The 14,922-nt window shown below is 39.1% G+C and overlaps 1 protein-coding gene across 1 annotated transcript in view; it reads right to left on the reverse strand.

Moving 5' to 3' along the window:
• SMURF2 (SMAD specific E3 ubiquitin protein ligase 2) overlaps positions 1–14,922 on the reverse strand; it is a 131,050-nt gene that overhangs the window by 51,608 nt on the left and 64,520 nt on the right. The window contains exon 2 of the mRNA XM_060080366.1: positions 6,101–6,139. Within this exon, the coding sequence (XP_059936349.1) occupies positions 6,101–6,139 (39 nt within the window). The remainder of the gene's footprint in view (positions 1–6,100; positions 6,140–14,922) is intronic.

Here is a 14,922-nt window from a genome sequence, read left to right on the forward strand (position 1 = left end):
AATGAAAAGTGGTCCATTTTAAAACTAAGATTAAAGTTAATTCTACATTAAATATCAAAAACTACATTTTTTCTTGCTCCTATCTCAAAACACGCTCAGCTTAAACTACCAAAGTCTAGAGATTTCTTTATAATGTACAAGTTATCATAGATCTTTACCAGCCCTTTAACCCCAGAAAGGTGAATGCTTAAAACATCCCTGGCTCTCTTAGAGCTTTCCCACAGTCTCCCTTAGTAGCTCATTCAAAGGAAAGAGCTTATTAAAGTTTTCACACAGTAACACAGGCTACAGAGATATCAAATTAGCCAAAAAATTTTAATGATTAACTATCATAAGTGATGAGAAACTGAAACAAAAAATTTAATACCCTGCCTTAAAAGAGCGTACTATCTAATTGGGAAAAGTAAAACACCATACATTAAAAACAAAAAAAACTCCTGAGAATAAACAAGTTTTTGACCATACTGATTATAAAGAAAGCACTTATAATACTACGTCAGGCACTATTCTAAATGCTTTACATATGTTAAATCTCTTAATCTTCAAAATTACCCCATGGCGTAAATACTACTATTCTATTTTACTGATGAGGAAACTGAGGCACAAAGGGGTTAATTAACTAGCCTGAGGTCACCCAGTAGTAAGTGGCAGAGGCAGGGTCTAAAGTTTAGATTCTAAACCCATGCACACACAGTCTGGTTCTTGATTTCATGCACTTAACCACTATGCTGTATCACACCTCTCATTTACTATGTAGTTCAACAGTGAGTACAAGAGCTCAGAAAAGCAGGAGAACAAGTTGAGTGTGAACAATAGCAAAAGGCTTTCTTCTCCCACCCCCTTTTTGAGGGGATGGGACTCATCTGGGCTTTAAAGGACAAACAGGAGGCGTTCCAAGGAGGGTATAACAATATTTGAAGGACTTTGAGGGGTTTAATCAAAGCATTTGTGCTAAGGTGTAAAAGTAAATACCGTTGGAGAGATAAGACGGATCCAGTAAGAGAGCCTTAAAAGTCAGAAAATAAAGGCTTGGAATGACTGAGGTAGAGAACAGGGAGTCACTTTAGATTCTTGAGCATGGCTGTAAATACACTGTCATATTTGTCTACTAGTGGTATTCAGAGAAGGAAAGATTAAAGGTACAGAGAAGCTGTTGTAAGCTTCATACAGTAGGATGAAGAACAGTAGGATGAGTAGAATTTTAAGTCAGGGGATGAAGGTGGAACTAAATAAAATGTTGGAGACCACAACAACAGTTTAGATGTGAGACATACTGAGATACTGTAAATTTCCTAGGGACAGCTGAAGACACTAAAACGAAATGTTGGTTAAGTGTTGGTAATTGCAGAAATTTTGTACCTTGATATATCTATGCTAATTTTTTTAAGTCAAGATACTAATCTGCCAAGATTTAAGGCCAGACAGAAATCACCTAGCCAGTTTCCCAATTCTATGATTCTGTGATCTGTCAACTTCAAATAAGTAAGAAAAGACTAATATTTAAGAGTATTGGGCTTCCCTGGTGGCGCAGTGGTTAAGAATCCGCCTGCCAATGCAGGGGACACAGGTTCAAGCCCTGGTCTGGGAAGATCCCACATGCCGCAGAGCAACTAAGCCTGTGCGCCACAACTACTGAGCCTGAGCTCTAGAGCCCACATGCCACAACTACTAAAGCCGCGTGCCTAGAGCCCATGCTCCGCAACAAGAGAAGCCACTGCAATGAGAAGCCTGCGCACTGCAATGAAGAGTAGCCCTCACTCACCGCAACTAGAGAAAGCCCGAGTGCAGCAACGAAGACCCAAAGCAGCCAAAAATAAATAAATAAAATAAATTTATTTTTTTAAAAAAAGAGTATTAAGTATTCAAGAAAAAACCTGGCAAGTTAGCGTAGCAATCTATTTAACTATATTGTTTAACTAAGTTTAGCACTATTCATATTAGTATTTCAATAATACCTAACCATTTGTAGATGTGTCTAATGGAAGAATACTTTCCCCTCTACCTTCAATAACATTAAGTATTTTTCTCCTGGGAGGAATCCATTTTATCTTGTTCTTTTGATTCTACCATCTAAACAAATAAACAGATAAATGTATGTCTGCAAGCAAAAACAAACAAAAATCACATTTCTAGCTTTCCCTTTAGATGATGCTTAACTAGTTAAAGAATTAGAACTGAGAAAAACAACATTTTCCACACAGAAGTCACTCGGTGTGGCTTCCAGATCCTTATTTAGGTATGAAAGTCTAAGTCCCATCCTCCTATGTTTCCCTGTGTTAAATAATACAAAATACAAGCTCTATTCCCTAACAAAAAAAATACCTAGGTTTCAACTTACCTGATTATATTATTCTACAAGAATTTAACTTGAGAGCCAAGTTCTTCCAGTGTAGTCAAAGATATCAAGTTTTCAGAAGTTAGTGAGACCTCTAGCGGTAAATATGAAGTGGCTAAAGTATTTTCTGTATTTTTAAAAATTTCTCAATTCTCCCCATCATTTCTGAGTCATATAAAATAGCTAAAGCTCAGGAACTTACTACACTAACGCACTTAATGAGCTGCAAATAATGAAACAAAAATTTCAACTTAAGAGTTACTTACCAGAGAAAACAAAGCTTTATTTTTGATTGGGGAAGAAAAAATACATTCAACCAACCATGTTGCAGCTCACTGACTTCAATTTGGCCCCTATACAAACCTTAACAAAGTACCTTACACACAAAGCTTTTACTTAAACGTTGCATAAAAGACAGAAAGAATTTGATACTAATAAAAACATTCTTTTAAAAACACAGATAACAGATAAATGGATAGATAGGTGATAAAGTTAATGGCAGAATCTAGATGATGGGTATTCACTGTAAAATTCCTTATATGTTGCTATGTGTCTGAAATTCTTCCTGCCAAAATTTTGGGGGAAGGGGGATGTACTGTACTTTTATTTTTAAAAGCCAGTAAGTTTGAAAATAGTTCCAAAAAATGAGTTAGCAAAACTTTTCTCAGCAAAGGTAGATACCCTGGAATAAATAGTATTATCTCAAATTATACAAATTCCGGGCTTCCCTGGTGGCGCAGTGGTTGAGAATCTGCCTGCTAATGCAGGGGACACGGGTTCGAGCCCTGGTCTGGGAGGATCCCACATGCCGCGGAGCAACTAGGCCCGTGAGCCACGACTACTGAGCCTGCGCGTCTGGAGCCTGTGCTCCGCAACAAGAGGCCGCAATAGTGAGAGGCCCGCGCACCGCGATGAAGAGTGGCCCCCGCTTGCCACAACTAGAGAAAGCCCTCACACAGAAATGAAGACGCAACACAGCAAAAAATAATTAATTAATTAATTAAAAAACCCTCCTACCCCCAACATCTTCTAAAAAAAAAAAAAAAAAAAAAAAAAAAAAAAAATTATACAAATTCCAAAAGACAACACATGGCACTGCATTTTTTTCTATAGTTAAATATATTTATATATACACATATATATATAGTCAGCCTATAGTCATGCTTCATATTAAAATTTACATTTCCCATTCAACACGATTTAAACTGATTTACAAGCAAAAACAACTATATTACAGTATCAATAAGTGCATTCTGATCAATAAACGCACACTCTCACTCAAATTTAATTAAGAGATTTAGGAACTATTATTTAACTCTTTCTCTGAAATTAATGTGGGCAACCCTCAACTTATAAACAGATCAAAAATAAATATAAATCTATCACAGCAGGAGGACCTCCACCACTGTGAACCTGCGGGATATTCCATCCTTGGCTGAGTCCCTTCTGAAGGCCTCAGGATTGGCTTTCCTGTTTTCCTTTCCAGGGTCATCAAGTGTTTTTTCCATTCTGGGTTTTAAAGATAATCACACAATTTCCCCTAGTTTTCTTATCCCTGAAGCAAGCTCACAACTCAAGAATTTTTATCAATTTTTTACTGCTTACAACAATAAAAAAGGGGAAGATTTCCTTCTTTTTTTCACATACAACTTAAGGATAAAGATCATATAACTGATAATAATTGGCTCTCAGGGGCTTACAGAGAATTAGAGTAAGATTCCTCTAGATTTCCTAGGAAAACTGAGACAAGGATATCTGATATTTTATTGGAGAAGGTGTGTCTTGGGACTCTAGGGGAAGGAAAAGAATTTGGGAAGGAAGGCTAGGAGACAAAACTGAAGAGTTTGTCTTTAAAACCAGACCAGTTGTCCTGGGGGGTATAGAAGAAGCTCTAAGAGTGTGCACTACTCACTTCCCTCCCTCTTCTCCTTGTCTCCTGCCTATCCAATCCCATTGGCCACTTTGCAGTCCCACTAGGATAAATCCTACCTTGGATCAACCTTAAGGAGGGTAAAAGGAGTACACATTGGTTATTAGGTTATTAGCAACAGGGATGAGGTGGGTAGTTCAGCAGCAGCCTGTGAAGATAACATTAATTGGTGGCAGCAAGGAGAGAGGTCACTGGCCTCTCCTCCTGCGACATGCTATGGAGTAGAAGGCACATGGTACATAAACTGGACTGCTTAATTATGTCTCAGATTATCCTATTTAATTGCTTTCCCATATAAGCATAATTTTTCAATTACATAGTTTACGCTATTTTATAAACTTTAATTCAGGTTCTACTCTAGGAAGACTGTAAGTAATAAAATTTCAAGTGGAATGAATTAAGTATGATTTAAAAATATATCAAGAGCTTATTACTTCTTTTAATCAAACACTTGAAAATTAACTAAGTCAGATATTAAATTAGACAGCATACATAGCCAGTTTTTGCTGGCTGACAGGACCTGAATCTAAAAATCTAATGAACTTCTCTATTTCTAACTTCAAATATTTTTATTTATCAAATTTTGCTGGCTTAAAACGTATGGACACCAAGGGGAGAAACTGGCGGGGCGGGGTGGTGGTGGTGTGATGAACTGGGCGATTGGGACTGACATATATACACTAATATGTATAAAATAGATAACTAATAAGAACCTGCTGTATAAAAAAATAAATTAAATAAAATTCAAAAATTCAAAAAAAATTTTTGCTGGCTTGGACTCTTTTGTGTTTTTTTTTTTTTTTTTTTACTGAAAAGCACATCTTTTTAAAATTTATTTGTTTATTTATTTATTTATGGCTGCTTTGGGTCCTCGTTGCTGCACGCGGGCTTTCTCTAGTTGCGTTGAGCAGGGTCTACTCTTTGTTGCGGTGCACCAGCTTCTCATTGTGGTGGCTTCTCTTGTTGCGGAGCATGGACTCTAGGCACATGGGCTTCAGTAGTTGTGGCATGCTGGCTCAGTAGTTGTGGCTCGCAGGGGCTCTAGAGCACAGGCTCAGTAGTTGTGGCACATGGGCTTAGTTGCTCCACTGCATGTGGGATCTTCCCAGGCCAGGGATCAAACCCATGACCACCACAATGGTAAGCGGATTCTTAACCACTGAGCCACCAGGGAAGTCCAAAATTTATATCATTTTTACAAAATAATTTAAAGCGAATGTGAAGTATAATATTATAGGGTATACACACACACGTGAAGGGTACTTCCCAATCTTCCCTCACAAAACTTAATCCTAAATAAAGCCACAAAACTTTCCACAACAGATTGGCAAAGAGACTGCAAATATGGGACCTAAATGTCTATTTTGGAGTCTGAGACATAAGAGATTCTACAATCAAATGTGGCAGAGATTTCTTTCCTATACTCCGGAAATTCCAAGCAGGCTAAATGACTTCTCTGCCTTCCAATGACTCCTGAATGCATGGGTAAAATTTCCTATAAAATGTTAGGGGAAAAAGTGTTTACGAAATAATCTCAAACCTTTTCTAGAAATCTAGTAGTATGCACACCTTCAATATACATTACATTCGTCTGCATATACACACCTACACACACGTTTCACACAAATATGGGGGGGCGGTGGATAAAGGGAAAGGGGCTAAGGAACACAAAGTCATCTTTAAAACATGTGATGCCAAAAGCCTCTGAATCAAAGAATTCATAAAACAATACTGAGTATATTTCTGAATAGAGAAATCCCTAAACCAGACAATTCTGAAAATGCTTTCCAAAGAATCTACACACAACATACAAGATTTAAAGTTAATTTACTTACGGAAAAAATCCTTTTTCACCAAGTTTTTTGCACAGAGTACTGTAAAGGAAACAAAAAATACATGGGAAGAATTAAAATGGTGAGACTGCATTGTCAAAGTTTCATTTTGAAACACTGAAAATACCAGTGAATAATAATTAAACACTAACTATAGCAAGGTATGAGATATGATCACAATCTTTGATTAAAGACTAGCAAAAGACAGTTGAACCAGTGGTGGCAACTTTAGCAATGATCACCAGTAACAGCTGAGGGCAAGAAAGTTTATAAATCTGGTATTCTAATAAAGAACCACTTCCTGTCTTCCATCAAGATCTAGTCTCAGAGTAGCTTGGTGGCAAGGGAAAAATATAGTTCTAAGGAGGAAATATGTAAACTGGCGGTTTTATATATATATATATATTTTTTTTAAGGGTAAAATAATTTTATACTGAAGAGGATCACAAGAAAACAAAGCTTAATTGATACTGGTGACATTTTTTTTTAAATGACATTCTGTTATTTACTCTCCATCTAAACTCCACAGAAACATCGGCTCAATGACAAGAGAGATCTACTATACCTTCCAAAAATTAAGTTAATATATTGAGATAGCTATCCCAAATCCACATTCTCTGGATTACCTTGCATTAAATTATCACTTACACAGTAATGGCTGCACAACCTTGTGAATATATTAAAACCATTGAATTGCATGCTTTAGAGGGATGAATTTTACAGTATGTGAATTGCATGTCAATTTAAAAATCACTGTTTATACAGTCATTAACTTCGTTAATCCAAACTTGTTACAAGTGAAGGGAAACCACCAATTTCCAAATATTCATATTTTAATTTATAAAATATCTATGAAAGTAATGTTGGGTTAACTTCTACCCCCTTCTACTCACAGTTTAAATGGTCTGTTCAATTAGTTACACTTACTGGAAGTTTAGTATAAAAATTTTAGTATAAAAATTCATTTAACATAAACCTTGGGAACAAGTCTAAATATAACTAATCACTTGAAAAGTTCAAATAAAAATCATTCTGAACACAGATGCCATCAGTAAATGAATAAAATTATGAAGTAAGCACAAGATACTGATTTACTAGTCAGAGTCTCTTAGGCCCTGTCATAGTTTAAAAACATAAAAACTCAATCATGAAAGCTAAGGCTATAACTCGGAGTACCAAATCAGAAACTTGATTTAGAAGAACTCTTCCCTAGGGACTTCTCTGGCGGTCCAGTAGTTAAGACTTTGTGCTTCCACTGCAGGGGACACAGGTTCAATCCCTGGTTGGGGAACTAAGATCCCACATGCCGTGCAGTGTGGCCAAAAAAAAAAAAAAAAAAAAAAAGACAGAAAACCAAGAGGGTGGGTGCTGTTGTCAAATAGAACCTGGTATTGGATCTGATTAAACGTTTTTTTAAAAAAAGAAGAACTCCTCTCTAAACTTTTATTATCATCATATAAACTGAACAGAACACTCAGGATCAATACATATACAACACATACATAAATCCAAATTATAATCTCCAGTATTGATGAGGCATTCATAATTTTTAACCACCATCCTAAGATTCAAGATGTAAAATAAATGCACACCCTACTTAAAAGAAATAGAAAATATATGGGAAGTCCTCCAACTTCTTGTCACTAAACCTACAAACGTACTGTTTCAACACTCATTCTTTTTTTCTTCCTTCCACTTGCAATGTCTACTCTCCTAACACCATCCTTCTGCCTGTACTCTGGATCTCATACCTAACCCACCACTTTCTCAAGAACTTGTCCCACCACTTCCTCTACCAATTGCCTCATCAGTATTTAAAAATATTCAAGTCTTGCCCATGCCTCCCCACTCCAGCCACCATCCTACCTCTTTTCCTTCATCATGAAACTACTTTAAAACACTGTCTACACTTCGTGACTTCACTTCTTTATATCCACTAATGCCTCAATCCACTGCAATTTGGCTTCCACTCTCACCATTGCCCCTATACTGCTTCTCCGAAGCCCTGGGGACCTAATTAATAAATGCATCCAACGGACACTTTTCATTCTTTATCGTACTTGACCCCTGAGGGGTATTTGCCACTACTGACTACTCCCGCTTCTAAAACCCCTCTCTTCTTTTGGTTTCTGTTTAACACCACATTCACCTGGTTTTACACCAAGCATAAAATTCATTCAAAGTCTTTTCTGCCAGATCTTTTTCCTTTGCTCCACCCATGAAACTTGAGGTTCTTCAGGGCTTTACTTTAGGTCCTCTTTTACTCTATAAACCAAGGAGCACAGATATCCATCCTGTAAACCTCAGAATTATATGTAAACTGCTAATATGCTCAACAAAATATTAGCAAACTGAAACCACATGATCAAGTTGGATTCATCCCAGGATCACAAGGATGGTTCAACATATGAAAATCAATCAATGTGATACACTACATCACCAAAAGACAAAAAAAAAACACATGATCATCTTAATAGGTGCAGAAAAAACATTTGATAGAATTCAACATCCATTCATGATAAAAACAGCAGAGGGAACATATCTCAACATCATAAAAGCTATTTATGACAAAACCACAGTCAACATAATACCCAATGGTGAAAAGCTGAAAGACTTCCTGCTAAAATCTGGAACAAGACAAGGATGCCCACTCTCACCACTTCTATTCAACAGAGGATTGGTGCAGATGACATGATACCAGATATAGAAAACTCTAAAGACTCACACAAAAACCACTAGAAGTGATAAACGAACTCAGCAAGGTAGCAGGATGCAAGATTAACATACAGAAATCTGTTGCATTTCTTTATACTAACAAAGAAATATCAGAAAAGGCAAGTAAAAAAAAATATTCCCTTTAAAATTGCATCAAAAAAAAAAAAAAACCTTGGTAATAAACCTGACCAAGGAGGTGAAAGACTTATATGCTGAGAACTATAAAACATTGATAAAGGAAATTGAAGACGATTCAAAGAAATGGAAAGATATCCCATGGTCTTGGACTGGAAGAAATAACACTGTTAAAATGGCCATACTACTCAAGGCAATCTACGATTTAATGTTATCCTTATCAAATTACCCATAACATTTTTCACAGAACTATAACAAATAATCCTAAAATTTATATAGAACTGTAAAAGACTCAGAATTGCCAAAGCAATCCTAAGGCATAATGCTCCCAGACTTCAGACAATACTACAAAGCTACAGTAATCAAAACAGTGCAGTATTGGCCAAAAAACAGACATATGGATCAATGGAACAGAAGAGAGAGCCCTGAAATAAACCCACAAACCTATGTTCAATTACTCGTCAACAAAGAAGGCAAGAATATACAATGGAGAAAACACCAGCAAGCGGTGTTGGGAAAACTGGACAGCCAAATGTAAATCAATGAAGTTAGAACACTCCCTCACACCATACACAAAAATAAACTTAAAATGGCTTAAAGGGCTTCCCTGGTGGCGCAGTGGTTGAGAGTCTGCCTGCTGATGCAGGGGACATGGGTTCGTGCCCCGGTCTGGGAGGATCCCACATGCTGTGGAGCGGCTAGGCCCGTGAGCCATGGCCGCTGGGCCTGCGCGTCTGGAGCCTGTGCTCCACAACGGGAGAGGCCACAACAGTGAGAGGCCCACATACTGCAAAAAAAAAAAAGAAAAAAAAATGGCTTAAAATTTAAATATAAGACAACACCATAAAACTCCTAGAAGAGAACAAAGGCAAAGCATTCTCTGACATAAATCATACCAATGTTTTATTAGGTCAGTCTCCAAGACAACAGAAATAAAAGCAAAAATAAACAAATGGGACCTAATCAAATTTATAAGCTTTTACACAGCAAAGGAAATCATAAACAAAACAAAAAGACAATCTACGGAATAGGAGAAAATATTTGCTAACAATGCAACTGACAGGGGCTTAATTTCCAAAATATACAAACAGCTCATACAACTCAATAACAAAAAATCAAACAACCTAATCAAAAAATGGGCAGAGGGGGCCTCCCTGGTGGCGCAAGTGGTTGAGAGTCCGCCTGCTGATGCAGGGGATACGGGTTCGTGCCCCGGTCTGGGAGGATCCCATATGCCGCGGAGCGGCTGGGCCCGTGAGCCATGGCCGCTGAGCCTGCGCGTCCGGAGCCTGCGCGTCCGGAGCCTGTGCTCCGCAACGGGGAGGCCACAACAGTGAGAGGCCCGCATACCGCAAAAAAAAAAAAAAAAAAATGGGCAGACGGCTTCGCTGGTGGCGCAGTGGTTGAGAGTCCGCCTGCCGATGCAGGGGACACAGATTCCTGCCCCAGTCTGGGAAGATCCCACATGCCACGGAGCAGCTGGGCCTGTGAACCACGGCCACTGAGCCTGTGCATCCGGAGCCTGTGCTCCGCAACGGGAGAGGCCACAACAGTGAGAGGCCCGTGTACCGCAAAAAAAAAAAAAAAAAAAGGGCAGTAATCTAAATAGACATTTCTCCAAAGAAGACATACACATGGCCAACAGGTATATGGAAAGATGTTCAACATCATTAATTATTAGAGAAATGAAAATCAAAACTACAATGAGGTATCATATCACACTGGTCAAAATGGCCATCACTAAAAAGTCTACAAATAACAAATGCTGGAGAGGGTGTGGAGAAAAGGGAACTCTCCTACACTATTGGTGGGAATGTAAGTTGGTGCAGGTACTATGGGAAACAGTACGGAGATTCCTCAAAAAACTTATTATCTGCCATATGATTCAGCAATTCCACTCCTGGGCATGTATCTGGAGAAAACTAATGAGAAAAGATACATTTACCCCAGTGTTCATAGCACTATTTACAACAGCCAAGACATGGAAGCAACCTAAATGTCCATCAACAGATAAATGGATGAAAAAGAAGTGATAGAGCAGAAGCAAGAAGAACTACAATCCTGCAACCTCTGGAACAAAAACCACATTCACAGAAAGATATACAAAATGAAAAGGCAGAGGACTATGTACCACATGAAAGAACAAGATAAAACCCCAGAAAAACAACTAAACAAAGTGGAGATAGGCAACCTTCCAGAAAAAGAATTCAGAATAGTGATAGTGAAGATGATCCAGGACCTCAGAAAAAGAATGGAGGCAAAGATCGAGAAGATGCAAGAAATGTTTAACAAAGACCAAGAAGAATTAAAGAACAAACACCTAGAAGAATTAAAGAACAAACAGAGATGAACAATACAATAATTGAAATGAAAAATATACTAGAAGGAATCAATAGCAGAGTAACTGAGGCAGAAGAATGGATAACTGACCTGGAAGACAGAATGGTGGAATTCAATGCTGTGGAACAGAATAAAGAAAACAGAATGAAAAGAAAAGAAGACAGCCTAAGAGACCGCTGGGACAACATTAAACGCAACAACATTCACATTATAGGGGTCCCAGAAGGAGAAGAGAGAGAGGAAGGACCTGAGAAAATATTTGAAGAGATTATAGTCAAAAACTTCCCTAACATGGGAAAGGAAATAGCCACCCAAGTCCAGGAAGTGCAGAGAGTCCCAGGCAGGATAAACCCAAGGAGGAACATGCCAAGACACATAGTAATCAAACTGACAATATTTAAAGACAAAGAAAAATTATTGAAAGCAACAAGGGAAAAATGACAAGTAACATACAAGGGAACTCCCAATAAGGTTAACAGCTGATTTCTCAGCAGAAACTCTACAAGCCAGAAGGGAGTGGCATGATATATTTAAAGTGATGAAAGGGAAGAACCTACAACCAAGATTACTCTACCCAGCAAGGATCTCATTCAGATTCGAGAGAAAAATCAAAAGCTTTACAGAAAAGCAAAAGCTAAGAGAATTCAGCACCACCAAACCAGCTCTACAACAAATGCTAAAGGAACTTCTCTAAGTGGGAAACACAAGAGAAGAAAAGGACCTACAAAAACAAACCCAGGGCCTCCCTGGTGGCACAGTGGTTGAGAGTCCGCCTGCCGATGCAGGGGATACGGGTTCGTGCCCCGGTCTGGGAGGATCCCATATGCCGCAGAGCGGCTGGGCCCGTGAGCCATGGCTGCTGGGCCTGCGCATCCGGAGCCTGTGCTCCGCGGTGGGGGAGGCCACAGCAGTGAGAGGCCCGTATACCACAAAAAAAAAAAAAAAAAAAACCATAACAATTAAGAAAATGGTGGGGCTTCCCTGGTGGCACAGTGGTTGAGAGTCCGCCTGCCAATGCTAGGGGACACGGGTTCGTGCCCCGGTCCAGGAAGATCCCACATGCTGTGGAGTGGCTGGTCCCGAGAGCCATGGCCGCTGAGCCTGTTCATCCGGAGCCTGTGCTCCGCAGCAGGAGAGGCCACAGCAGTGAGAGGCCCATGTACCGCAAAAAAAAAAAAAAAAAAAAAAGAAAATGGTAATAGGAACATACATATCGATAATTACCTTAAACGTGAATGGATTAAATGCTCCAACCAAAAGACACAGACTGGCTGAATGGATACAAAAACAAGACCCATATATGCTGTCTACAAGACACCCACTTCAGACCTAGGAACACATACAGACTGAAAGTGAGGGGATGGAAAAAGATATTCCACGCAAATGGAAATCAAAAGAAAGCTGGAGTAGCAATACCCATATCAGATAAAATAGACTTTAAAATAAAGAATGTTACAAGAGACAAGGAAGGACACTACATAATGATCAAGGATCAATCCAAGAAGAAGATATAACAATTATAAATATATATGCACCCAACATAGGAGCACCTCAACACATAAGGCAACTGCTAACAGCTATAAAAGAGGAAATCGACAGTAACACAATAATAGTGGGGGACTTTAACACCTCACTTACACCAATGGACAGATCATCCAGACAGAAAATTAATAAGGAAACTCAAGGTTTAAATGACACAACAGACTAGATAGATTTAATTGATATTTATAGGACATTCCATCCAAAAGCAGATTACACTTTCTTCTCAAGTGCACATGGAACATTCTCCAGGATAGATCACATCCTGGGTCACAAATCAAGCCTCAGTAAACTTAAGAAAATTGAAATCATATCAAGCATCTTTTCTGACCACAACACTACGAGATTAGAAATCAATCACAGGGAAAACAATGTACAAAACACAAACATATGGAGGCTAAACAATACGTTACTAAATAACAAAGAGATCACTGAAGAAATCAAAGAGGAAATCAATAAATACCTAGAGACAAATTACAACAAAAACACGATGATCCAAAACCTATGGGATGCAGCAAAAGCAGTTCTAAGAGGGAAGTTTATAGCAATACAAGCCTACCTCAAGAAACAAGAAAAATCTCAAATAATCAATCTAACTTTACACCTAAAGGAACTAAAGAAAACAAACAAAACCCAAAGTTAGTAGAAGGAAAGAAATCATAAAGATCAGAGCAGAGGGCCTCCCTGGTGGCGCAGTGGTTAAGAGTCCGCCTGCCGATGCAGGGGATACGGGTTCGTGCCCCGGTCTGGGAGGATCCCATATGCCGCGGAGCGGCTGGGCCCGTGAGCCATGGCTGCTGGGCCTGCGCATCCGGAGCCTGTGCTCCGCAACGGGAGAGGCCACAACAGTGAGAGGCCCACATACCGCAAAAAGAAAAAAAAAAAAAAAAAAAAAAGATCAGAGCAGAAATAAATGAAACAGAAACAAAGAAAACAATAGCAAAGATCAATAAAAGTAAAAGCTGGTTCTTTGAGAAGATAAACAAAATTGATAAACCATTAGCCAGACTCATCAAGAAAAAGAGGGAGAGGACATATATCAATAAAATTAGAAATGAAAACAGAAAGTTACAACAGACACCACAGAAATACAAAGCATCCTAAGAGACTACTACAAGCAACTTTATGCCAATAAAATGGACAACCTGGAAGAAATGGACAAATTCTTAGAAAGGTATAAACTTCCAAGACTGAACCAGGAAGAAATAGAAAATATGAACAGACCAAGCACAAGGAAATTGAAACTGTGATTTAAAATCTTCCAACAAACAAAAGTCCAGGACCAGATGGCTTCACAGGTGAATTCTATCAAACATTTAGAGAAGAGCTAACACCCATCCTTCTCAAACTCTTCCAAAAAATTGCAGAGGAAGGAACACTCCCAAACTCATTCTATGAGGCCACCATCACCCTGATACCAAAACCAGACAAAGATACTACAAAAAAAAAGAAAATTACAGACCAATATCATTGATGAATATAGATGCAAAAATCCTCAACAAAATACTAGCAATTAGAATCCAACAACACGGGCTTCCCTGCTGGCGCAGTGGTTAAGAACTCACCTGCCAATACAGGGGACACGGGTTTGAGCCCTGGTCCAGGAAGATCCCACATGCTGCGGAGCAACTAAGTCCAGGAGCCACAACTACTGAGCCTGCGTGGCACACCTACTGAAGCCCGTGCACCTAGAGCCCGTGCTCCGCAATGAGAAGCCACCACAATGAGAAGCCCGCACAGTGCAATGAAGAGTAGCCCCCGTTCGCTGCAACTAGAGAAAGCCTGCGCACAGCAACGAAGAACCAACAAAGCCAAAGATAAATAAAATTTTTAAAAAAAGAATACAACAACACACTAAAAGGATCATACACCATGATCAAGTGGGGTTTATCCCAGGGATGCAAGGATTCTTCAATGCATGCAAATCAATCAACGTGATACACCATATTAACAAACTGAAGAATAAAAACCATATGATCGGGGCTTCCCTGGTGGTGCAGTGGTTGAGAGTCCGCCTGCCGATGCAGGGGACACGGGTTCGTGCCCCGGTCCGGGAAGGTCCCACATGCCGCGGAGAGGCTAGGCCCGTGAGCCAT

Source organism: Mesoplodon densirostris, chromosome 18 (genome assembly GCF_025265405.1).
Source record: "Mesoplodon densirostris isolate mMesDen1 chromosome 18, mMesDen1 primary haplotype, whole genome shotgun sequence".
In the NCBI taxonomy this organism is placed as follows: Eukaryota; Metazoa; Chordata; class Mammalia; order Artiodactyla; family Ziphiidae; genus Mesoplodon; species Mesoplodon densirostris.